Source organism: Mercenaria mercenaria, chromosome 11 (assembly GCF_021730395.1).
Source record: "Mercenaria mercenaria strain notata chromosome 11, MADL_Memer_1, whole genome shotgun sequence".
NCBI classification, from domain to species: domain Eukaryota; kingdom Metazoa; phylum Mollusca; class Bivalvia; order Venerida; family Veneridae; genus Mercenaria; species Mercenaria mercenaria.
In genome coordinates this window covers 12,889,593-12,916,802 of record NC_069371.1, presented here as the reverse complement: position 1 = coordinate 12,916,802, position 27,210 = coordinate 12,889,593, and the positions used below count along the sequence as shown (strand labels likewise).

The following is a 27,210-nucleotide window of genomic DNA, read 5'->3' as shown; positions in this document are numbered from 1 at the left end:
TCAGGTGTAGCAGCCTTTGATGTGGTTTGAAGATGTTCACTCGGCTTGTTATATCATTAGGTAAGATTATTATATGATTAGGTAAGATTACTAAATTATAGTTCATGCATCTGTAAACCCTACAAATAACGTACAAACTGAAGCCAGATAAAAGATAATTTTAATCCTTATACAGTGAGAGCATTTATTGTATTCTTCGGGAACTTATTCGTGACCACGTGTCAGTCCGTGTAAGTCTGTCCCATCACATTTTGGACCTCTCCTTTGACATAAAATGTCGTCATGAAACAGGATTACAGGACTTAAAGCATGTTTCTTTTGGTTTTTTTTCTTTGGTGAACTATAAAAAGTCACCCGATTTTTGCAGTAGTCTGGTTTTCTATAGATCAACTTTATGTATCAAGGCGTGTCTGCACTTTTAGCTCATAACAATACAGCGGTAAACACCGAGGATAGCGGATAAGTCACGCCTCGCTAATTGTAAGAATATTGTTCTATACACGCCGTTGTTTATTTCTGGTCGCCATTGTCAAAGATTCTAGGCCTATTTTGGAGATTTACGGGAAATTTCACGACGTCGTGTTTTGGATGTTTCACACTTATTTTTCATTATAGTACTAACTTTTTCTTCCGCAAAATTTTTATTTCTAACTATCAAACCAGTGGTTTTCAGAGGTGTAAACTTAAGCAACCTTATATACCCTAAGAAAAATGGAAATAAATTGAATGGACAAAATGAACAGCTAACATGTTTGACGCTAAATTGTCGCTCGGCAGTAAACAAGGATGTTCTTATTGGTCAATTATTACGCGAGGAAAAGATAGATTTTGCTCTTCTTACAGAGACTTGGTTTTCGGACGACAAACAGTACCAATATGAAACGTCTGATCTCAATCAAAATGGCTACAAACTGAGTGTTACGAACAGGCAAAATAGGGTGGGTGGCGGTGTTGCACTGACGTGTAGATCTGCTGTAAACATGCGCAAACTTTCGGCAGGAAATTCTCACAGTTTTGAATATGGTATTTGGCAGTTGATTTTGAAGAACATTACTATGCATATAGTTGGGATTTACAGACCTCCATCTTTATCCACTTGTTCCCAGTTCGTCACAGACTTCTTTCAATATATGGAGGGAGTACTATCACAGTACTCAAATGTAATGGTCATGGGTGACTTTAATCTTCACATCCACGATGACACAAATGCAGTAACAGAATTCAATAATTCTTTGTACGCCATGGGTTTACAACAACATGTACAATTTAGTACACACACTGGTGGTAACATTCTTGATTATGTCCTTACGGAAGTCGTAAATGGTGTTGAAGTAGTTTCTTGTGAACAGGGTCCATATATTTCTGATCACTGTGCAGTCAAAATTGTGACAAATGTTAGAAAGGAAAATATAACCAGTGAGGTTGTGCTCTTTAGAAATTTCAAAGACATGGATACGAACACTTTTTCAAGCGATCTGAGAAAAATGACAATCGAAAGTGATAATGTCGACCTTTCTGTTGAAGAGTTTCAGACAGCAGTAGAAAATATTTTGAACTCACACGCACCATTTATAGAAAAAACAAATACCATCGCGCTCCAAAACCCTGGTTCACAGAAAAACTTCTTCACCTTAAAAGAGTGGCTCGCAAATCTGAACGTTTGTGGAAGAAACATAAACAATCACATTTGCATGAAGCCTTCAAAACAGCGCGTAAAAACTACGAAAAAGAACTCAAACATGAGAAAAAGTCATCTCTGAGTGAAAAAGTTCTTCATGCAAAAGGTGACTCGAAAAAGCCTTATAGATTTGTATCTGAGACAACAGGCACTAGGTCGGAGAACCCTATGCCAACTGGACATGACAGTACACTGGCTGAGAAATTTGCTGATCATTTCATGAATAAAATCGAAAAAATTCGAGAACCGTTGAAACATTTCGATAAGTTTCAACCATGCGAAAAAGATATTCCTTGTTTTGACAGTTTTAAAGATCTGAGCGAGGAAGAAGTTAGAAAAATTATAAACCAACTACAGACAAAATCATGTGAACTTGATATTCTACCAACAAAAGTGCTAAAATCATATTTGGATGAGCTGTTGCCTGTTATTACTAAATTGGTTAATTTGTCGTTGCGCGACGGCATCTTTCCAACAAATTGGAAACAGGCAATTGTAAGACCTTTGTTGAAGAAAATGGGACTGGAACTTGAATTCGCAAACTACAGGCCTGTTAGTAATCTATCGTTTCTGTCAAAACTAACTGAAAAGGCAGCTCTGTTCAGGCTCAATGATCATGTAAACAAACACAATCTTCTACCAAAAAACCAATCTGCTTACAGGAAAATCCATTCTTGCGAATCAGCACTGTTACGTCTTGTAAATGATTTACTGGATGCAATGGAGAAGAAAGAAGTTACGGCGCTAATTGCCATCGATCTCAGTGCCGCTTTTGATACTGTAGATCATGACATTCTTGTTGATGTGTTAAACAAGCAGTATGGCGTTCGTGGAACAGCACTGAGCTGGGTTGATTCCTATCTGCGCCCCAGAAGTTGTCGTGTAAGTGTCAATTCAGCCATGTCATCTCCACGCCAGTTAAATTGTAGCGTTCCACAAGGGAGCTGCTTAGGACCTTGGCTATATTTGACATATGCGGGGACACTGTTTGATGTTATTCCGCCGTCGATTTCAGTTGAGTTTACGGCTTTGCGGATGACCACACTGCTAATAAACGCTTTAAACCATCATCTCCAATAGTAGAATCCCAGGCAATACGAGAACTTGAACAATGTGCTAAAACAATCAACAACTGGATGAATGAAAATAAGCTGAAAATGAACACTTCCAAAACCGAGTTCATCATGTTTGGTAGTAGGCAACAGCTCTCTAAGTGTTCAACTGACAAAGTATGTATTGTAGGTGATGAAGTGAAATCAGTGAGCTTTATTCGATATCTAGGTGCATTCCTGGATGAAAACTTGAATCTAAAAGAGCATGTAAAACGAAAGTGTAGAACAGCAATGCTCAACTACTTCAGAATAAAATGTATCCGGAAATATCTTACCAAAGAGGCTACCGAAACCCTTGTACTGTCATTGGTGATATCCCATTTGGATTACTGTAATGTCATTCTATATGGTATTGCTCAAAGCGAAGTAAACAAAATGCAACGAATTCAGAACATGTGTGCAAAACTTGTCCTACATCGAAGAAAATATGACAGTTCCAAGCAAGCGCTGTATGACCTTCACTGGCTACCAATCAAAGCCAGAATCACATTCAAAATGCTCACCTACATGTATAATTGTTCAGTTGGAAACTCTCCAGAATATCTTTCTGAACTTCTCGTAAAACAAACACAGACAAGGAACTTGCGTTCTTCAAATTCCGTTACTGGGTGTTTCGTTGTTCCTTTCAACAAGCGCAAAACGTTCAGCGACAGAAGTTTTGGTACTGTTGGACCTAAACTCTGGAATGAATTGCCTCTCGAAGTAAGGAACTCAGACACAATAGATGTTTTCAAAAAGAAGTTGAAAACTCATTATTTTGGAAATTACTATGCACTCTTTTAGAAACTGTGACTGTATTTTTTTAAGAGATTGAAGTAACATGAACTGGATGATTTTATTGTGTAAATACATTCGAATTCTTACCTTGATAACAAACAGCTGTCTTACCGTATCTTAATGTTCTAATATTTTATTAATCTTATATGATGTCTGATCTTTTTTTTTTAATGCTTACTAAATGGTTTATTCACAATGATATTTATGCTCATTTATGTTATATGTCATTAAATATCTTATTTTTTTTTTCGTAATTTTATGTATTTGTAAAACGTCATTGAATATGTTTTCCGTAAAAATAGGCGTTTAATCAAATAAAACAGTTTCAGTTTTTCAAAAAAAAAAAAAAGATAAAAATTTCTTCCGCGAAATTTTTATTTCTAACTATCAAAAAAAAAAAAAAAAAAAAAAAAATAAATAAATCAATAAACAAGAGGGCCATGAAGGCCCTGTATTGCTCACCTGACCTATTGACCTAAAGGTCATCAAGATTAACATTCTGACCAAGTTTCATTAAAATATGGTCATAAATGTGGTCTCTAAAGTGTTAACTAGCTTTTCCTTTGATTTGACCCAGTGGCTTAGTTTTTGACCCCACATGACCCAGATTCATACTAATTAAAGATCATCAAGATTAACATTCTGACTAAGTTTCTTGAAGATACAGTCATAAATGTGGCCTCTAGAGTGTTAACAAGCTTTTACTTTGATTTGACCTAGTGACCTAGTTTTTGACCAAAGCTAAGCCTTGTAAACCTCAATACATGTCAGAGGTACGGCAGGTCAAACTCTGAAATGACTGGTGGCTCCTAAGAGTGACCTTTACCTTTGAGATAGGTGTCTAAGGTTGGGTGGGACACATCGTATCATTGTGACAAAGATTTCTGCCAAATGAAAGAAATGCTCATTCCATATCAAAGATACTGTCTGTGCAAGCTTTAGAATTAGATTTGAACACTAAGAGAGAGTTTGACGGCGAGATTTAGGATTGGGGTTTTCGGGCGACACTGTATTTCATTTAGTAAACATGTGTGTCTAATATAATCCAAGCCTTGAAATGTCTGATAGTTGCGGGTTTTTGATAAATTTATTTTGTGTTTAAATGCCAGTCTATGAATGTACATGAATGAGAAACAAATACAAATTTAATGTGCCTCATATCTAAGATGAACTCTGCCTGACCCAGCTTGTGATGTAACCATGGGCTGGAATGCCTTATTATTGATAGATCTTAATATATAATCTAAATGGTCAGTGCAAGTGGATAAAGGTTAAATAAGAATGCTTCGTTGATAATTTATCCGCATTGTTCATGAATGGGACTATTTTGTGTAGCACATGAACTTCCTTTGGATGTGATTTGGAATCAAATAAGGGTGCTTTGATTGTCAGAAATACACTTTAACTTTGGTAGCGGGTTAAACCCGCAACCAAAAAAGGTTATTACAAGCATAAGAAAAAAAACAACAACACAAAAAACAACACAAAAAAAACTAAGCTCTAAACTCTAAACTCTAAAGACCTTGAACCCCCCCCCCCCACCCCCACCCTCAGGTATGACATTAAGCCCGGGCATGCACCCGGCACACGTCTCATTGATGCAAGTATTTATTCAAATGATTAAATAAAATGTTACTTGCGTTTCAAAGTAATGACCTTTGACAAAGAAGAGTAATGAGAGTAGCCTTGATCTTTGAATTATGGGCTTGGGGTTTGTGCATGTCATTACTGACAAATATAAGTTAAGGAACAATGCTTCATGACGATGATGTTTGTCAAAATTGAAAGTCCCAACGAATCTGGTCTGACACAGTCTACACATAGAGGCCTACATCGAACAGCCCTTTCGGCGACATTTAGTCGATCTGATCGCTTGCAGTTTCCGCAAATATGGAAATGCTGGTGGTAAACATATCCAAATGAAAATGAATACAATTAATTATTCTAACCCTGACTTTCCCTCGGGCCTGTAAGAAGCACTGTGGCCCAGAGTTCGGTTGTTGACTCATTAAATTCCAACTTTTACAAAAACTAATGCTTGCGCATACGTTTGTCATTATATTTTTCTTTTTCTTTAAAGTACTCATTGGGAAGCTGAAGTGTGTGACCAGTGATAGTAACACAACAGGTATGTATATATACACTGCACAATGACTGTGGGTATTTCTTTCACATCTATATGTGCTTCATGAAACACTACAGATTAAAACGTTAAATGAAATGCATAAAAAAACTAAACGGTTGAAAGTAAGACAAGTCTCTTTGGATTTCATTTTATGGTACCACGTATATTTCATCGGGCCTTTTGAAAAGAAACGTCTAAACAATGGAGATTTTGCTTACCGAACGGAAAGCTAGTCAGCGTAATAAGTATCAATTTTCTCTTTCAGGAAGTAGGGAAAACCCCATAGATTGTTCCCTGGACGGGAAGTTTCCCCTTGTGTCTGCAAATTGCACAGATTTAAATAGAGGCGGTATTGCTACATTAAAAGTTTTGCTTAAAATATTTGGGATTACTCAATGCAAATAAATGTCTTTATTTTTCAATATATTTACCCTGTCTATGTGGAGATACAGTCCACCCTTTATACACCACCTGTGAACAGAAACTACCTAGCCCTAACGACCATTGTTCACGATTTTTAGTATATTCTAGACTGCGAATATGACCTTTTGCACATAAAAAAAACACATTCTATATTTTCTAAGCATGGTTTTTTTTATACATGTTTGATTCTATATTGTTTTTATCTTGTCCTTCTGTCATATTTTCCTCCGAACCGGGCAAAAATTCTTGTCAGCGTATCCCTGTCGGATTTTGATGATACTTCACCGCAATGATGGGTATGAAGTGCTAAGATGTGGTTTTGTGGATATTCTGTGTCCATCGTTTCTGTCTTCTGCAATGGTCCATTTCTAATGATAATTTATTTTATACTTTTAAAATACCTGGCAAATCTTAATTAAACAGCTATTGAATGTTTTATGGGTGATTGTCTGTATGAACATGAAAAACTATGGTTGCCAATGCATCGGGAAAAGTCTTAAAATTCTTCTCGTCAGAAACCATTGGCAGGGTTCCGAAGTAAAATAATTTCACAGAAGTAGTAATCTTTCAGCACAATTAATTAAAAAACCGTCAGTGTAAGCCATGAGAAAAGTTTGCATGTTGTATATCGAATGCAACGAGTTTGAAACAAATGTAGTTCATATTTTCTTTGGTCGGTACCATCACTAGGTAATTATAACATTTTTATCCAGGTGCACAATGTAGTCCAACTACAGACGGTACCAAGCGATTCGGAACTGGCTGTAAATACGCATGTCACTGCATCAACAATGAACAATTTAATTATACTACTGGTGAATGTGGCTCAGGATGTGACTTTGAATGGGTGGGACCCAGCTGCCAGTATAGTGAGTATCACATACCTTTCAAGAATGATTACAATAACGGTGATTAAGCATAATAAATTTGTCTCAATTACTTATTGACATTCAATAGATAGTCCTATAAATCCCGCACGATAACGCAAACGATAACATGTTTGATAATTATGATTTTTGTTCATTAAAACGTTTCAGTACAGAAAATATTTTTGTATAACATTATAGTATGCACTCGACTTCTTTCATCGACAACCTTTTTAAGTTCAACGATGCATGAGAACCATAGCAATCAAACAATGATACAAACATGCTGTCGTTTAAAGGACTAACTATAGTAAAGGAACCAGCGTTGGAGCCATCTGGTCTAGTCTCGTAATGGCGGACAGGCATGGCCAGAGAGGTCTAAATTATAGCTGGTTTCTGTTTAAATTTAATTGTGGGTATATTTTTGACATTTTGGTAGAAAAAATTGGGAAAGGAGGTTGTATTTGGTGAAGTGAATCTCAACTTTAGTAAAAGTAGTACTTCCAGGTCACAGCCGTGTGATTTTGATAAGCAGATGTGACAAGAGAAATCTCGTTTAGAAGACCCCTACTTTTCTCTTCATTTTATGTCAGTTTTATTATAACTTTATTATGAAATAAGGATTTGTTCTCTAAAATTGGTAAAGCTATGTTTGGTAGCTCATTAAAAATGTCAGCTTTATATAGAATATATAGGGAATACTACATTATACTATTTATGCTAGTTTGAACTAAATTATCATGTGGGAGTAGTACCTGAATTTCGTCGCTTGCTTGTCTTGTAAATTATTAACACTCGTAATCTTACAGTTCGTTTTCGTAAACATCATGTTTGTAAACATTAAAGATTGCGTTTTGTAACCTTAAATCAGTGTTCCATATTTTAATGTGTCTTGTATAAGAAAAACGTGAGCTCAAGCTAAAACAAAACATAATCAAAAAGTAGGAAGGTCGTGTAATAGGCTCAAAATATTAGAATACAAAGGTACAGTATAGAAAATGAAGCAAAAAATCTTAAGAATAATCTTATTTTTCGCGGATTCCCGGACCGTAAATGGAAAAATCATCTCGACCTTCATAGCTGACTCAGTGACTACCTCGATCTTGAAACCACTAACATGTATGTTGACAAAATACACATTGTGGAATTCCGACCGATGAAGGAATGCGGCCAGTTGTAATCCGTTTCCAGGAAAAGCGTGACATTGAACTGATACCGGACAGTGCATATAAACTGAAAGGAACCGAGTACGGCATTATCCGAGTATGATCCTAGGGAAATTGTCGAGACTGTGACTCAATGCAGACTTGGAGCGCCGGTATAAATTACAGACTCCGGTATATACCGGATTAACTAAATTTGAACGAAAATATCTTAAATGTATATATTTTGTAACCATGGTGATACTAGCCCTAACCTTTAGTCAGTATTTTAAGCATATTATACACTAAATGCGTGCGGACATGCAAAAATATTATCACTTTCGGGCATGCGCAGAAGACCGCTCTAACTCTGCAATGAGTTACATTGAATTGTCGAAGCTCGTGCAAGATTATGGCCTCGCTTAAAGAAAGAATCAACAACCAGTCCAAAGGGTAGTGTTCATATTGGTTACCTAGCCAAGATATTTGTTAACAAAAAGGTAGTTCAGGACGAATTTCCTGACTGAAAAGACTTTATGACATCTTCAAGAATAAAAAACCCTAAAACACTGAAGCCAAGAAACGCAGAACAACCAGTAAAATCACGTCCCGACTCAGTTCCAACTAGTAACATGTTCGCCGTCATTTCTATGGAAACAGTTAGAACAGATACTAGCAAAGATATGAAATGCAACGCACAGAGAAACTTTTACAGCAAATGGACTCGTTTTACAGCAAGTCAAAATGATATTAATAGTGATAAAATGTCAAATGTTCTTTTACAGAATTAAAAAAAATAAGAATTCAACCCTTTAAACATATTAGTGAATTCAATTTCATAAAGCGTTCGCATCACCATTAATTTCGTTATCGTCATAATAACAATGTGTATATCTGCATATATTCAATTCCATATGTACAATTCTGATTAAATTTCACTTTCAGAAAATATTGCACATGCGGAGTTATCTCGTCAAATCGACAATATATATCCTGCAGAGTACTCGTACCTAGCTAATGATAACAATTCATCCACGTGCAGTTTCACTGACAGTGCTGTTCCTGAAGAAAGACTGGCAACAAGAACGGTTGCACCTTGGTGGTCGCTTTGGTTGCCCTACGATGCAACTTTCAGAAAGCTCTTGTTTGTTACCAGACGCAATTACTCGTGTAAGACCTGTAAAATTGATCTTTTTACAAGAAGTGTTGCTAGCTTTCGATGATTTATTAGAGAAAGTATCCAAAATCAATGCGTTACATAAATGTTTTGAGTATTTTAGTTTCTAGATACTTTTTTATATTTCACAATAATTTGAATTATTAATCTATAACAATTTGGTCATGCCAATTTTTATTATGCATACAATTATTAATTGTAAATATTGCTTCTAAGTTGTTTGTAAATTTTATATAAACAGTTTGCTGTAACACAATAACGATTTTAGTACATCGTTTATTTAATTGTAAAGTGTGGTCTCTTTATCTTTTCAGCATATTTTCCATTCTTTAAGGTAACTGTACATAATATTTCGTTGTCCGACTTCACAAACTTTGTATATCGTACCAATGGAGTATCGTGTTACCAACATGACGACTACATTCCCCAAGATGCAACGTTCAAAGTCAATTGTACTGGTGCACCGGTAGGAAATCAAATACGACTTCAACTTGCAAACATGTCCACACAACTTGTACTCTGTGACTTCAGAGTATACGGAGGTAGCTTAAACTTAAATAAGTTATATTTCCCATTAGATATGGTTAGTAACAATTTATAATGTAAATTAGTTCACGCTGTTAAAAGTTAACTCAAATAAAAATAAACGAATGTAAATTAAATACAAAATACTAATCAAAAGCGCTTTTCCCACTTTTTGAAAGGGTATATTTATGCAATGTAACAAAATATACATGTATGCCCTTTTTGATAATGAAATAATTCTTTTATGAGAGTTAGCCAGGTTGATTTTAAAAATTTCTTTTTCCGAAACCAGGAAAAATCTTTTTGATCCCATAGCCGGTATGTATAATTGCTTTTTTTATATAATATTTAGTTCATCTTATATATCTTTACAAGAAATTAATGCATTTACTACAGAATGTAAGGATCGGACATGGGGTATAGCTTGTAATGAGTGCGGATTCTGCAAAGATTTCTCACAATGTGATGCAACCAATGGCAGCTGTCTGTCAGGATGTGAGCCAGGGTATATACCACCTTTATGCAGCAAAGGTAATATAACTGAATATCGACAGTTTCGTGATATGTATATATATATAATTGAGCCGTGCCATGAGAAAATCAACATAGTGGCTTTGCGACCAGCATGGATCCAGACCAGCCCGCGCATCCGCGCAGTCTGGTCAGGATCCATGCAATTAGAGAAACCGTTAGCGAGCAGCATGGATCCTGACCTGCGCTGGTCTGGATCCATGCTGGTCGCAAATGCACTATGTTGGTTTTCTCAGGGTATGGCTCAATTATCCAAAATCAAAGTGAGATTATGCTTCATTTGAGGGTAAGAATCACCAATGCTCAAATTAGTCTGCTCAGTTAATTCAAGAATAGAAAATCAGTCGCAAGATTAATTCTTTCATTTTCTTATTTGTCTTAATCAAAAAGTTTAAAGATATTTTCTGCGGTCATTTGGGAATATTCGGTTCACTATGATTTACTCATAGCTTTCTAAATGTACGACTAAATCATCTGTAACTTTTTGTTGCGTTTTGACTTTACGAAAGACATTCACGTAAATTTTATAATTATCAGTTGTCACACCAGCCGTTTTTTAAGCCTTACCCTGCTACATTTCTATAATGGACTTGTTTATCTTTCAATTTGGACAGTACCATTAATGTTTTAAAGGGGTGCTTACCTAAAAGATACTGATTGAGTAACGAATAGTGCAGACCATGACCAGACTGCACGGATGTGCAGGCTGATCATGATCTACACTGGTCGCATCGTGTCCAGACTAATAGGTGAAGACCGTACAAGCTGTCTACGTATTTTAACTTAGTGTTGTTATATCATCATGTCCTTTAACAATCACGGAGACCAATAAATGAATATGTATAATATGAATTTGCTTAAGCAAGTGCTAGCTGGCAGAGTTTGAACAGCTTTAAACAATTTGCTTTGTTGCAGTGTATGCTTCAAAGTGATCCAGAAATTACATAGATTTTTTAAAAGGAAAATTATATCATTTGTGCGTACTTCATACATTTACGTAACTACACACAAAATAAATTGCATTAGAGTCTGCAATATTAGGGTAAGTGTTGTTATTTTTTGAAAGCTAGCAATTATAGTAACCGGTCACCGTGGCCCAGCGGTTAAGGCGTCCGCCTCGGGATCGGGAGATCGAAGATTCGAGCCCCATGGGGAGCGTTCGTCCGGGGGATGTTTGTCATGGGACTCGTTCCGAAAAGGTCGGTTCGTGAGCCGCGAGCTAGTTAAATGAATGGTTACCAGCTTCTATCCGCCTGGCGCCAGGCATAGTGGTAGGAGTTGGGAGGTAATTGGTAAGCACAATAAAGGTGTCTCGTAAGCCAAATTGGCTGGCCCTTTCAATAGGGGTGATACTATAATAAACAAAACCTTTACCTTTTATAGTTAAAGATGCTTGCTTTGATATTTGGTATGTAGCATCATCTAGCTTTATAGTTGTCCTCTACGCAGATTGTTCAAATTCTCCCCCTAGTTTCAAATAGAACGCCGCCCTGGGGGTCACATGGTTTATATACAGTAGGCTAATATACGGAAAAACTTTGAAAATCATCTTGTCCAAAAACACAGGGTCCATGTCTTTGAAATTTTCTATGTGACATCATCTAGTGGTCCTGTACCAAGAATGTTCAAATTATCACCCTAGGGTCAAATATAGCCCAGCCCTGGGGGTCACATGGTTTATATAGACTGACTGTGGTTTTCCACTTTTTCTATTTTATACATGAGGAAGAGTTAACCTCACGACCGATGGCAGAAAATCGATATCAGGGGAGACAACAGCTATATGGTACTGGTAAACGGGTGACCGACATTGCGATAGAAGGGCAATTTTGAAAATCGTCTTGTACTAAATCACATGGCTTTGGGCTTTGATATTAGGTATGTAGCATCGGGTAGTTGTCTTACACGATCAGGCCCAGAGCTTAGATATTTAGTATGTGGCATGCTGTAGTTGTTCTCTACCAATGAAATTATTCGATCAGAACCGTAAAGGGAGATAATAAAAAAGAATGGATTTAGTAATACCTTCTGCTATGCGAATCAAATATTTAAACCTTTGAAAAATATATTATTAATAAATGATCGAAAATAAGATTGAACAGGAAATCGATATATTTATGTTCATAACAACAAATGCGGCAACAACATTATAAACAAACTCAATATTGCTCTTAAAGCAGTTAAAATCAAATCGTTTCGTACATACTTTTTACATTAATAAAAGGGTATTTCAGGAACAGTCACTTTATCTCACAACTGCACATGAATAATACAAGTAGCATTAGGCATTTAACAATTATAAAATAAAAGAATGAAAGAGATCAACAAAACTCAGATTTTGACAAACAGCTGTTCTGAGACATATGGTTTTGTGACGGACGGACAGACGAACGAAACAAAAAATAATATGCCTCCCCTAAAATTTGGTCAGCCGTATATATTTTCTCTACACCAATACAAAATTAAAGTCAAGTTGCACTTTACTGGGATCATCTGTAATTATACACACACACATTCAAGTATATTGTTTTTTTTAAAAAGAAGGCATTTTTGACGTACGGACGGACGGATGTACAATGATGTGACAATTGACATCTCTTCATGCAAATATATCACTTGAACCTAGGAATAGCTATAAATCGCTTTATTCATAAAGTATGTATCAAGAATAAGATATTGGTTAACTTTTACTAAAAAAGCGTTTTCTTTTAATGACCGCCATTTTGAATAATGTAAAATAGAAACCAAAAGAACTGTGACCTTGGCCTTTACAGCGAAAAGTATTGTAATTTGATCAAAAGTTCCTCTTTGCAAAATTTAGTACGTTTGTCCCGTCAGTCTAGATTTTTCAAATTTCATGAAAAATTGGAACTTAGCTATAGCTCAGTGTAAATATAGATTTCACCGATATGTGAATAGCTGTTACTTTTATGATATTCCAGCAGAGAGTCTTTAACGTCTTAAAGTGTTTATAAACCATTTCTTCTGTCAAATTTTCTGGTACATGTCTCCATCCAGAGATGTCTCTCCTGGTTTTTAATTATCAATCCCTCTTCAGATTCATCAAGATTTGATTCGGGGGATCCTCAGGGATATAAAGGGATATAAAATATATCTATATTCACTATGTTTGTGGTATAGAAAGAAAGAGAAAAATACGTTTATTTCGTATCAACAACATTTGTGCAATAACATCAAGGGTGACCTTTCACCATATGGGAAAATTAGACCCATCGATTTTTCACACGAGTGAAAATATTTTATATAGCGCAAAGAAGGAGCCCTTTACTTTATTTAAATTCATGGAAAAAGTATTATAGGTATTTTAGCTTTGCAAACGATGTGATAATATTCAATGCATTGTCTTTCTTATGAATATTTTATTTTTAAAATGAAATTAAAAGAAAATGGTCTTTTTTTGCGTATACTTTATGTCTGTCTATCTACAATTAGAAACATAGTAAAATATGGATAATTTGCTGAAATTTCTTCTGTTTAACAAAGAATAAATAGATTCTTATGTGTGCTTAAAGACCTTTGCAAACGACTTAGTAAACTATATTCATTTAGCTATTGTTTCATACTAATTTCAGTTTTCTAGGTGAAGAAGAAAATGGTCTTTTTTAAGCATTTTGCAGATGAGTATAGGCTTTTTTTCCTTATCGGAAAGACTCGAACATTCTCGTATGTTTCCGTCAATTCTTACGGAATTTAAGCTCCTTAACGGTAAAGACTGATATCTTCTCACCCGCTTAACAGCACACATGTACGGATTTATAAATTAGTGGACGCTCCATAATATGATTTGTTTACAGCCAATAGTCAATTTTAAACAGCTTGAGGATCGAAGTTCAAAATTTAAAAAAGAAACGTTGAAATTTGAGGCGGCATATTTTGGGCAAGTTAGAAGTAGAAAATCAAAATTCAAATTTTGAAAGGATGATGTTGAATTTCGCTTACATTGAATTTCGCATAGACTCGGAAATCGAAATTAAAATAAAAAGAATTCGTCGAATTTCGAGGCAGAATTGAAATTAGATCCAGCAGGATGACCGAAATTCAAATATTTTGATGGGTGCGGTCGTCCAGTGGATAATGTGTCGGCCGCTCAACCCAGGGATCGTGGGTTCGAGCACCAAAAGGGGTCACGACCATGACTTCTCATATGACACTAGTACTGGTTTTTCCAGGAAGCTGGCTGTTTAAAAGATAGTTTCACGTTCAATACCAGTTTTAAATTCGTAAGCTTTGAATATTCGAGCAGGCTTGAAATATAATACTGGGAATAATCTATTTAGATTTTTAACAAGGAGCCGTGTTCAATAAACGCTTGATGCCCCCGGGGGCATAAAATCTTGAATTTCGATATATCCGATCTTGCACGATTTTTAATCTTTGAATCTTGAGCAGATCGCAGTTTCAGTATTATACCGAAATTCAGCTTTTCAAATTTGAAGTACGATTTTCGAGATGGCTCGTCACTAATTGCTTGCCCGATATTTGACTTTTTCATTTCAATATAAATCTTGGAACAGGCTGTTCATTTAATACGAGATCGAAATTTGGCTTTTGGAATATTATAAATTTTGATCATTGAGCTGGCCCGATATTAAAAGCTATTTTGAAATTTGACGTTTTTCGATCTTCAGGTGTAGCTTAGGATCAAAATTCGATAAGTTATGAAGTTGAATTTCGATCTTCGAGCTGGCATAAGATTCTAAACTAGTTGGACACCGCTCATGGCATAATAATAAATGTGCAGTTATTTGATTACATAAAAAACTACTTAAAATCTTTATTTCATAATCATAAACATCAAAGAAAGAATTATAAAAGCGAGTTTCCATCTGATTGTAAGAAAGTAGAAATTACTTTTGGAAAGTCATTGTTTGGTTTTATAATAATGTGTTTGTTGAGAATACCGTTATAAATGGTATTCTGATTAAACCACCAACTACCATTTAGGTTTCTATTTTCTAATCTATCTTTGCAATCACTGTAAATTAGACTTAAAAATGTCCCTAAATCCATATGATCAAAAGTATTAATGTAACGGTACATTGGCGAAGGGTTAGACATCGGTCTGAAATACGGAGTAGGCCGAAAATTAGCGAACAGTCTCGACAGCCGATTTACCTGGCCAAACGTATTATCGGCTTTTGTGGTGATTTTCACGATGGGTCTAATTTTCCCATATGGTGAGATTACACGTGTATTCGAAAATATTCACAAAAACATTAACAAAATGGCATTATAAAATCGGACACCAACATTTCAGAAAGAACATACGTTCTACCTGAAACTTTTTTTCTGACAGAAGAAATCAAAACTGAATCGATTTATTTGACTTTTTTCTGGATTTAAAGATATTGTCAATAAAGATCACGAACTGTATTTTTACTGGAAAGCAAATTGCAATGTTATAAGTGTACATCTTTTTGTTTTGGCTTTTCTATTTAAATTATACATAACAAGTAGACTACTCACTGATAGCTGCTTCTCCTAAAAGTTATGAAAATTACCAGAATAACTTAAACAAGATGAATGTTTTTGTTACTAAGTTCTAGAAACATTTAGTGTTATGAACGTTTCTGCTAGGGAGAACCAATCAATTGCTTAATTATAAGCATGTAAGATATGTTTACGTATCGGCGGAAAATGGTTAGAAAGTGTTCAAAGTGTATGTGGATAAAGAATTATTTAAAACACTTTCGTTCAAATCCGCAGTAGTCAAAATCTCTATTAATATTTGTATAAATAAGAAGCTTCTTTATTGATGTAAAATACACACTAGATAGGAAATGGTTATTATGGTAATTAAACTAATTTCATTTTCTAATGTGTTCTGGAAGCACAACAGCAGTTTCTTACGCACAAATCGGTTTTACTGGTATTTCTGCATAGGTTATATAGCAGTAATTCGGTCGAAAGAAATTCCTAATAAATAGATCCTAATTTTCCATTTTTCGCGCATTTGCACGTAAACCGGAGGCCAAGTTGACATTATTTCGTTCGTGGAATGAATTTTACCTAAAATAAGACACTTTTCATGCTAATATTCTCATGTTTTCGAGTTGTTAACTTGAAAACGAAAGTAGGGTGTTTATTCTGCGGACCGCTTTCTGAAATGCGGCAATATGAGGGTACCTGACTTTAGTTGACTTGCATTTCACTGCATACAATTTAACACCCCTTTTTCTTTTCGTTTTCTTGATGCAAATGTATGAATATCTTGTGGAAAATAGGTCTACGACGGAGTAAAATTCTAGAAACTGTATCAAAATTGTTCTGAATAGCTGAATTTTATATAAAACAAAGAACATTTTCTTTTATTGGTATATAGGCTATATTGATTTTGGAAATTGCTGTTTTTAGCAAACACTAACCAGACGGGGTGTGACTGTACTGACGGGTACTACTGCGAGAACACTTATGAATATCCAACAATATGTCCAACTGGCCATTTTTGCGTGAATGGTAAGTGGGATAGACCTATAAGGATTTCTTACGCAACAGTGGATATTTTATCTGAAATAAATTTCTTTCATATCTAATATACTTATAGAAAAAGAACTATTTTGTTTATAATATGTTTACATTTTAAGAAATTAGAATCATATAGCTTATAGCAAAATAAATATGCATCAAATCATTCACACATTCTGTGTCATTTCGAATTCTGATAACAACCATTAATATTTTCCATGAATAAAACCAAATTGTATTTGTTCTCGCAACAAAAGATTTTTATCAAAGGTTTCATTATTTCAGTAATTCTACTCAGATTTATTCTGTTGAGTGTAACAAAATGAACACATATTTTAATATATAGTGTTAAAGATTTAAATGCTGACATAGAGCACTAAGTTAACACTAAATAAAAGGTCAATTTACATTGTAGGTTTAAAGTCACCGTGCTCAGCGGGGACTTTTACCAATAACAGCGGTTCAGCACAGTGTGAACAGTGTACACCAGGATATTATTGTCCAAATCTGGGCCTATCTACTGTAACAGATGTATGTTGGATCGGACATTACTGTCCTGAAGGTACTTTCTGATAACTTGCGACTTTAGACGTTATCCATTTACTTTTTAGCTCACATGTCACTTTGTGACAAGGTGAGCTTTTGTGATCACGCAGCGTCCGTCGTCCGTCCGTGCGTGCGTCCGTCCGTCCGTGCGTAAACTTTTCATTGTGACCACTCTAGAGGTCACATTTTTCATGGGTTCTTTATGAAAGTTGGTCAGAATGTTCATCTTGATGATATCTAGGTCAAGTTCGAAACTGGGTTACGTGCGGTCCAAAACTAGGTCGGTAGGTCTAAAAATAGAAAAACCTTGTGACCTCTCTAGAGGCCACTTTTTTCAGTGGATCTTCATGAATTTAAAAGTTGATCAGAATGTTTACCTTTATGATATCTAGGTTAAGTTTGAAACTGGGTTATATGCCATCAAAAACTAGGTCAGTAGGTCAAATAATAAAAAAAACCTTGTGATCTCTCTAGAGGCCATACTTTTCATGGGATCTGTATGAAAGCTGGTCTGAATGTTCATTTTGATGATATCTAGGCCAAGTTTGAAACTGGGTCAACTGTGGTCAAAAACTAGGTCAGTAGGTCTTAAAATAGAAAAACCTTGTGACCTCTCTAGAGGCCATACTTTTGAATGGATCTTCATGAAAATTAGTCAGAATGTTCACCTGGATGATATCTAGGTTAAGTTCGAAACTGGGTCACGTGTCATCAATAACTAGGTCAGTAGGTCAAATAATATAAAAACCTTGTGACCTCTCTAGAGGCCATATTTTTCAATGGATCTTCATGAAAATTGGTCAGAATTTTTATCTTGATGATATCTAGGTCAGGTTTAAAACTTGGTCACATGAGCTGAAAAACTAGGTCACTGTGTTAAATAATAGACAAAAAACGACGATGTGGGGACAGGTGAGCGATTCAGGACCATCATGGTCCTCTTGTTTCGTAGGACATTAAGTTTTAAAGTAAAATAAAATCTTGTAAGAAGATCTGATAGATATTGACAGTTTCAGATTGTTTGTACGTTTACAGTTTCAAAACTACTGGAACTGGTTCTTGAAGCAACTGCCATTCCGAAAAACAACGACAAACAACTGAATATTGTGAATGTTTAGTTCGAATCAGTTCATGAGCGGTATGTCTACTTTCGTCCGCTTTGCTGAGAGACATGAATTGTTGCAGACGAATGCTTAAAATATATATTCAAATTGCTAAAAATGAAATTCTATTTTGTAGTATTTTGTTTTGGGTGTGGGGGTGGAGGAGATGGTTCACACCAAATTCAGTTATTGTCTTAATACCATATGCCATATTATACTTTTTCAAGGGTTATTAATATTAGTATGTTAGAAAATTCATTCAATTCATTAATTTCAGTGCATTATTTTGAAATATATTACTAAGTGTGAAGTGGCGGGTTAGAACTTTGCTCATTATCATAACATGCCGTGTGACTGCCATAAACTTTCCTCCATCCTTTGACTCAATTGTATTATATCTACTTGTTCTTTGGGATCAAATTGGTCGCGTTCATATTTCAAAAGGATCTTCTTTTAGGTTTCATTCATATTGGTTTGTGCGGTAATTTATGAAAGGCTCGCCTGGATAACTCCTTACCGGACCTGGTCCAAATTTACTAACACATGTATCTCTAAAGCGATTTGGTCAAAAATCATTATACATAATTTAAGCATTTTATCTACTAAAATGAAAGGTTTGTATAGATAACTCCTCTTAGTTCGAAATTGTCTGGATGAAACTAACAGACCTGCGTTACTTAGAAGTGAATTTTATAGACAGAATATGTAATATAGTCTATTCACGATTAAGGAGTTTAACTTGTAACCTTTAATGTTTTATAAATGCCGTGTTTGTTGTCAGAAAATACTTTTATTACAGTTTTCAAGGGGGAATGGGATCGAGTCCAAACTATCAGAAATACATTTATTAAGAAATATTTTATAGCAAAACCATGTTTTAACACTATTTATACACGATGGGCGGTTATACGTCGGGCGTAATGATATATAACCGAAATAATATATCTCAAATAGTGATTTTCTTTTGAATAAAATCATTATTTGTCAATCAGATGCCTATCGTTATATTACTCGGGCTGTGTCCACTTGATATAACTCCTTCACCTCTGAACTCCAAGCAGTGACTTTATTCAAAGACAAATCACTGCTGGGGATATATTATTTAAAAAGTGACATTATACATATTGTCAGGTTATACATAACTATACTACGTCAACGTTTTACTTCCATTGTTATGGACGCAGGTTAATTAGTATATATTAACCTTAAGAAATATAAAAAGATTATTCATTATGTGACAGATGTGGTCGTTGTAACTGTTTAGGAGCTGTTGTACCTTCGCCTTGTCCAAATGGATACTATCAGACTGACACAGGGAAATCGGACTGTATTATATGTCCTGTCAATTTTTATTGTAATCAAACGGAAGCAGAGGCGGAAAAACAAAGTGGAACCTCTAAACCAACACATGGAGTAGTTACTCCAAAGGAATGCCAACCAAAGAGATGCCTCAAACCAGGATTGTCAGGAGGTATTAATGTCCGTTTCTTTTGGTATGTCAAGTTGTTCTAAAAGTTCTATAGTGTTGAAAGTAATTTATTAGTTTATATCTATTTTTTATTTTTGAAAAAAATGTCTAAAGTATGTCCATTTAATTTGATCAGTCAGATATTTAGTATTTAGGTCAAATTCCATGTTCGGATAAACATGTTAATGCTGAAACTGATGAATTAAGCCGTGCCATGAGAAAACCAACATAGTGGCTTTGTGACCGGCATGGATCCAGACCAGCCTGCGCATCCGCACAGTCTGGTCAGGATCCATACTGTTCGCCTTCAAAGCCTATTGCAATCACAGAAACCGTTAGCGAACAACATGGATCCTGACCAGACTGCTCGAATGCGCAAACTGTTCTGGATCCATGTTGGTCGCAAAGCCACTATGTTGGTTTTCTTATTGCGCGGCTCAAATTATGTTTTCAAAATTTAAGACTCGTTTAAATTCTCTAGTGGAGGTTTTACCACTCGCCATTCCCCAACGCAATGCATATTCTTTTTTTCATGCATGTTTATTATTACATTCATTTTTGTTTATGTATACATGAACGCACTCTGTGCACACACCCTTTACATTTACACGTGACTTTTGTATGTGAGTTTCTGAATGATTATAAACAGTCTTTGAATGTGACTTTTCATGTTGGTATTCTGTCTTTGTGTTTATTGGAAAGTAAAATTTTCACAGTTCCGCGTATAGAAAAAGAATCTGTAAATTAAACCATCCTTAAACAAAATCTTTTTCTCTGGTCCATGATCTTATAGAGGGAAGAATATCAAAGAATAAAGGGGTGTAAAATGAAGTAATATTTACATTTTATATTCCTTAGTTCAGAACGTAAGGATGGTATTATGCTGATTTTAATAAAATATCTACCTCTGTTGAAGTTTCTTAGTCCCCGTCATGTGAAGTGGTCAGGTGGACGTATTATGTGCAGGTGGTGGTGACCTATTAACCCTTACCCTGCTAAATTTCTATAATAAACTTGTCCGTCTTCCAATTTGGACAGTACCATTAACTGTTAAAAGGGGTGCTTACCAAAAATATACTGACTGAATAGCGAACAGTGCAGATCATGACCAGACTGCACGGATGTGCAGGCTGATCATGATCTACACTGGTTGCAAAGGCAGAACCAATCGTGTCCAGCATGGTAAGGGTTAATCTGTAGTAAAGTTTCTCCTCTATAACTTGAGTCTTACTCTTTGACCGATGACATGAAAGGCACACTGTTTTGACTCAGCATCTAATGCTCCGCACAGGGGTGCTCCTGTTTGACTCAGCATCTAATGCTCCGCACAGGGGTGCTCCTGTTTGACTCAGCATCTAATGCTTCGCACAGGGGTGCTCCTGTTTGACTCAGCATCTAATGCTCCGCATAGGGGTGCTCCTGTTCAGCATGGACTGTGAATTTTACATAATTTGATGTTTCGTTTCAGAATTGGATCCATTTGAAATCGGCGGACTGAGTATAAGTATTAGGTAATACAATACTTACTTATTTCGGTACGGTCCAATTTTCAACAGTTTGATAAAATTATTTGCATGGTTTTGCCATTTTAAGTATTCTACGCTTTGTTTAATAATTGTAGTTTTGACATTTAAATAGGGTCGCAAGTACACAACCTATCCTATGCAAGTTGACCGCCCCCCTCCATTTGTATTGGTATGAGTGGAATTCTATAATACAGTCACGAAAAATGGTCTTGTAACATATGTAAATGTTCTGTTCAACCCAGAGAGTGAACGGTAGTTGGCATTTCCAATACCATCCATGAACAGATTCGGCAACCTTTTCATATAGTTGGTGTTGGGCGATCTGTGCTGTAGGTGAGCTATTGTGAACATGCTGTGTCGTGCGTCGTCAACCGTTTGTTTATTAACACTCTAGAGCTCACAGCTGAAGCCCAATCTTAATAAAACTTTTTCAGAATATTACCTAAAATAAAATCTCAGACGGATCCGTTACTTGGTCATCTGGAGTCAAAAACTAGGTCACTGAGTTATTTTTCATGAAAACATTGTTAATTCTTGAGGCCGTTAACGTCAATTTTAGTAAAACTTTGTCAGAATATTTGTTTAGAAATTTAATTCAAGTTTCAAACTGTACTTGGTTATAAGTTCAAAAACTAGGTTACACAGCCAAATTGTACAAAACACTGTTAAAACACAAAAGGCCACATTTTACTTGATTCAATTAAAACTTTGTTTGCAAAGTTTGTGTTTGATTTCCTTAAAACTTTATCAAAATGTTTGTATCTATGAGATCTCATTCAAATTCGAAACTTAGTTACCTGAGGTTGAAAATAAGGTCACTGGGTCCAATCATAAATTTAGAGGCCACATCAGTCAGATCATTAAAAAAGACGTTAACACTAGATGCCATATTTATGGTTTGATCTTCTTAAATCTTTTCAGAATGTTTGTCTCTCTTGGAGGACAGTATGTTACATTGTCTGTTTATTGCAATCTTTGTCATACATCAAGCGCTTTTTATATTACTTAGTACAAATATTTCTCTTAGCGAGATGATGTTTCTAGCTAAACTTAGGCCCTTACCTTGAAGGTTAAGGTTACAAGTCTTAACCCTTAGCCTGCTGCAGGCGAATTTAACAGCCTTTGCAAACAGCTTGGAACCAGATCAGACGCCGATTAAATCGGCGTCTGATCAGGTTCCAAGCTCTTTGCTACTCTGACAATATTTCTTCCAATTTTGGAGCAAATTGAATGAACTTTACAATTTTAGCAGACGACATTTCCAGCAGACGACAATTTATCTAGCATGCTAAGGGTTAAATGTTTAAAAGTCTAGTTTCTCGTCCAATTCATTACTCTTTAACATCACTTGGCAAGTGTGTTTAGACAATTTTCGCCCGAGATGTCATGGCCCATAGCAAAGGTTCACGTGTTTAGTTTCATGACCGATCCGTAACTTATTATGCCAGGGATTTTATGTTACCCTGCACGGATCTGTTTCCTGTAACATGTCGGTGTCTCTCATTTAAGACCTGTGTTCTTAAAGTTAAGGTCACACTTGGAGTTCGGAGGCCCACTTTTATGTCTAGTCCATGAATGAAGATATTTTAATGTAACTTATAACAAAAGTTCCCTATATTACTTTTAGGCTAACGGGTTATGTGGTCTGTTTCGAATGTGGTCCATAAATAGGCTGTCGATCAAGAGGTCCTATATTTATTGGTGCATTGTTGACAGTAACGAGGTAATGTCAAAAAAAAGTCTCACAACTCCAAGGTCAAGATTACACTCAAATATCAGATTTGTAAACGGTCTGGCATTCATAATGAATTTACGATATTTCTTAATTGAAATACAACCTAGACCCATAATTCAGAGGTGGAGATAACACTTTGAGGTCAAAGGTTAACAGGGGCTGTTTTTTGTCCGATCTATAGATATGTAATCAATCAGTAGATTTAACAATACTTGGTTCAAATGTTTTCCATACAACAGGAATCATGTGGAAGACGCAGGTCCGTAGCCAAAACTCAAGGTTACGCCATCTTGTCCACATTGATTTATTTTTATAAACGTCTAATAATCTAAACTTATATGTACAATTCAGTTTGTTGCGTACAAGAATTAGGCCCAAAAACTCTAAATGTTTCGAATATTGTTATCCAATGCTGCATTCGAAAAGTTTTCACGAAGGGAAAAGTTGTAATGCAATTACTTGTTATTTCAGTTGCAAACCTAGCTGTAGACAACATATGACGCCATTCACTGATCTAAAGTTCATGGCAAACTGTGACGGCTGTGAAAATGAGGTATCTTCGTACCAGTGGTCAATCAGAGAGTGTTTTAGTGAAGTTATACAGGTTTGTTTTCTTCGCCGATTTCGTCTTGTTTATTTTTAGCTAAGCTTTAGTTTCTGAGAATAATTATTTAATTGGTGGCTTTAAAGTCATATCGTTACTATGATAGGCCAACTTTCCTGCTTTTTTGCGGCTGAAGACCCTAGATGCCCCTCTGAGCATTTTCTAGACACGGGCAGGCATTTGGATAGGACTACCGGTTTCTTAAGCCAGTTGGATGGCGTCCTCAACTAAATGTATTCTTCACCCCTAACGAAGTGTCGAATCCACAACATAGAGAAGTGGGTGTTAAATGTCAGGGACCTTAACCACCCAGTCACTGAAGATTTTTTTGAGGATCAGAATGTACTAAAATTAATTGTATAATTCCAGAAAACTCATTTGATGTGTTCAAAGTTATTTCCTTTTCCGATAGTTTGTAAGTATGTAAGTATATATTATGCCGTTATTGGCATATTGTGTGTTGTCATTGAATGACTTTTGTTAGCATATGCTAGTATATGTTTGTGCAAAGTTGACATATCTTTCACGAGTGAACATCAGATATTTTTCACCAGTGGATATTCATGAGTGAAAATGTAAGATATGGTGTCCATGAGAGAAGGATATTTTATCTAACATGTAAAACAAACAAATTCCTTTTTTATTCCATGTTTTGACTAAATTTGAACATTTTATAGTTACTTACCAGCGAAAAATATATTTGATATAGTTCACTCTAATACTTCCATACATTTTAATACATGTAATATACAACAATCCTTTGATGATGGAGTTACTCAAGAGGAGAATTCGGATGAAAATTAGTCTTTTTAGTATATTACGTCCAGTTCTTGAGAAAATAAATAGCAAATCTTTTATTAGCGCATCGCCTCTTGTTTACAACATAATTATTCTTTTCATCTTGTTATTTACCAACTGTTCTCCAAAATGAATCCATTAGTAAAACACATCATTAAATTTAAAAGAAAATAATTCTTCTTTCATCATTGCAATTTATACAGCAGATTTTTAACCTTTTTGAAAAAAAAATGGTGATCTTGAACAATTTCATATTACATTATGATTTAACGAAAATATTTTGTCATTAGATAGTTACTTCTAATGTAGAAAATCCTCGTCAAATACGTACAATTTATCCAGATATACGAATTATTGTGTATGTTGAGATACATTCGTAATTAAATGCCATTCAGTAACAGCTAATTTAAATAAGGAAAAAAATTAATAAGGTTTATGTAATAATTGTTCATATTTTCAAACCTGCGTCTAGTTGCAAGTATTAGTATATTTTCAGGAGTGTGAGCATTACGTCAACTCTGTGACATTCCTCACCGAGTCTACAGGATACTATACCGCGATACCTCACAATGATAAACAGAACTGGACGTATATTGCAGTCGTTGTAAAGGGTAATGTACACATGCTGCTTATAAAAATCATATTTTACATAGATAAATCTAACTGTTTGTATCTTGCAATCTTTGTACTATGCCCCAACGATAACTTGATATTTACAAACATGACTATAAATAGATTAAAATGGAACATAGGGAATTCAGCATTTTTCTAGCATGTTACAATCTAAATATTTCCGGATTTTGTTCAAATTACAAATTAGCTCAGTGGTAAAGCATGATGTCCATGGTCAACAGATCTTTTGCCGTGTGGGTTCGAAACTCAGTATTGAGAATTAAATTTTTATTCACTTTTGCATAAAATTAGGTTTCCTTCATAGCTCTGTGACAATACGACAGAGAGGTATCTAAAGTCGATATGGCAGATCAGAATAGTTTATTATATATCAAAGATGATAGATTAAATGCATGCACTCAAGTCATGCAAATAGTGAACATGCTATTGTGTTATATAAAGACATATATACAAATTCAAACCATCAAAGAAAAAAAGAAACAAAACAAAAGTAATGAAAAAAAAAATGAAAACGAATAGAAAAAAAAAAACAAATCTGAAAAAAAAACTCTTATGAAGATTCGAACCCACAAAACGACTTATATACAAATGTGTCTGCAGTTTACCCAACTGAGCTATGTTGCCATATACTTTAAAACTATTTAAAAATGAAAGAAATACCAATATTTAATTGTCAAGTAAAGGGGAAAACCATTATGAATTATATTTTCATAGTTATCATGAAATAGACTCGTCCTCGCGTTTCGGCGGGAATCGCAGTAGTATTAGAATTACCGCAGCGAGCTCAATCTGGCCCCCCTGACCCCTTGACCCTATTCTATAAGTGGACTTTAATTCTTACCCTAACTTAAATTACTAACTTGCGAAGCTGGAACCTTCGGTGCACTTGGTACCCTTGTACCTGAAAATCGTTTAAATCTTTAGTTAACCGAATAAAAAACCTTTGGTTTAACCAAAAAAGATTTAGTCTTTGGTCTGGACTGCCCCCTTGCCCCTCTAAAAATCCAATGCCGGAAAATTTTTAAAAAATAAGAAAAAAACAGGTTTTCAGGTTGCTTTAACTTGACAAAACCTTACCAGTTAACAAAAATGAGAACAAAATCTAAAAATATTAAAAAAAAATTAACTATAAAATAATTAACATAAAAAGTACCTCCTGTAATATTATTTCCGAATTTCTTATTTATTATACTAACTATTATACCGCAGTAAAACAGACGATTCATTATCACATTCCTTTGATCAGCTGTTATTTGCAATAATCAATAAAAGCGGCCCCGGTGCATTTAAACCAAAAATTTGTTTAAAGTTGTTGATATTGATAAAACTTGAAAATGACACCGGTGTTGATAAATAGTTTTTGTTGAAACAGTTTATTGAGAATTACGCTGTAATCCGTCTGCACTTAATGACCTTAGTATAGAACGTTTCGCAGACGACATATGTGCAGTTTTTGTTGAAACAGTTTATTGAGAATTACGCGTAATTCAAAAAAATTTTAAAACCATTAAACGTATAGATTATAGCTTTGTAATTGGTGACACACGTGTGTTTACAATCAATATTATAAGTTAAACGACGATTTATTGCATTCCTTTTAAGAAAAAACATATTTCGGGGAGTTGTTTATACAACATATTTGATCTATTTTCAATTAGTAAGTATATTATTAGGTACACATAGTAATTAAACCTTTAACCCAAAAGGCTGTTTCTATCTTTAGGATACAGTTCATCTGATATGTAGAATTTGATGTAACTGCCCATCAAAAGCATAAATGTTAATTCTGTAAATGCTGAATCGTCTTACGGGTGAATATCAAACATTTTTCCTTGTTTTAGATAAATTTTAATTTTTTTTTCTTATAATAGATATTAACTTATCAGTATCAAAGTCCTCAGCTGCCTCAGCTGTTATATTTACATATCAAATATACCAAAAAGTAAAACATCATC

At 35.0% G+C, this 27,210-nt stretch overlaps 1 protein-coding gene across 1 annotated transcript; it reads left to right on the top strand.

Annotated features, from left to right (window-relative positions):
• On the top strand, positions 1 to 27,001 carry LOC128546696 (uncharacterized). The gene is made up of 13 exons (XM_053517951.1): positions 1 to 60; positions 5,648 to 5,695; positions 6,829 to 6,984; positions 9,069 to 9,302; positions 9,615 to 9,842; positions 10,222 to 10,356; positions 16,732 to 16,833; positions 17,258 to 17,404; positions 19,756 to 19,962; positions 21,428 to 21,470; positions 23,692 to 23,824; positions 25,119 to 25,233; positions 26,979 to 27,001. The coding sequence occupies exons 1-13, from the start codon at positions 33 to 35 to the stop codon at positions 26,999 to 27,001; spliced, it is 1,599 nt and encodes a 532-aa protein (XP_053373926.1). The 5' UTR covers positions 1 to 32.
• The last annotated feature ends 209 nt before the right edge of the window (positions 27,002 to 27,210 follow it).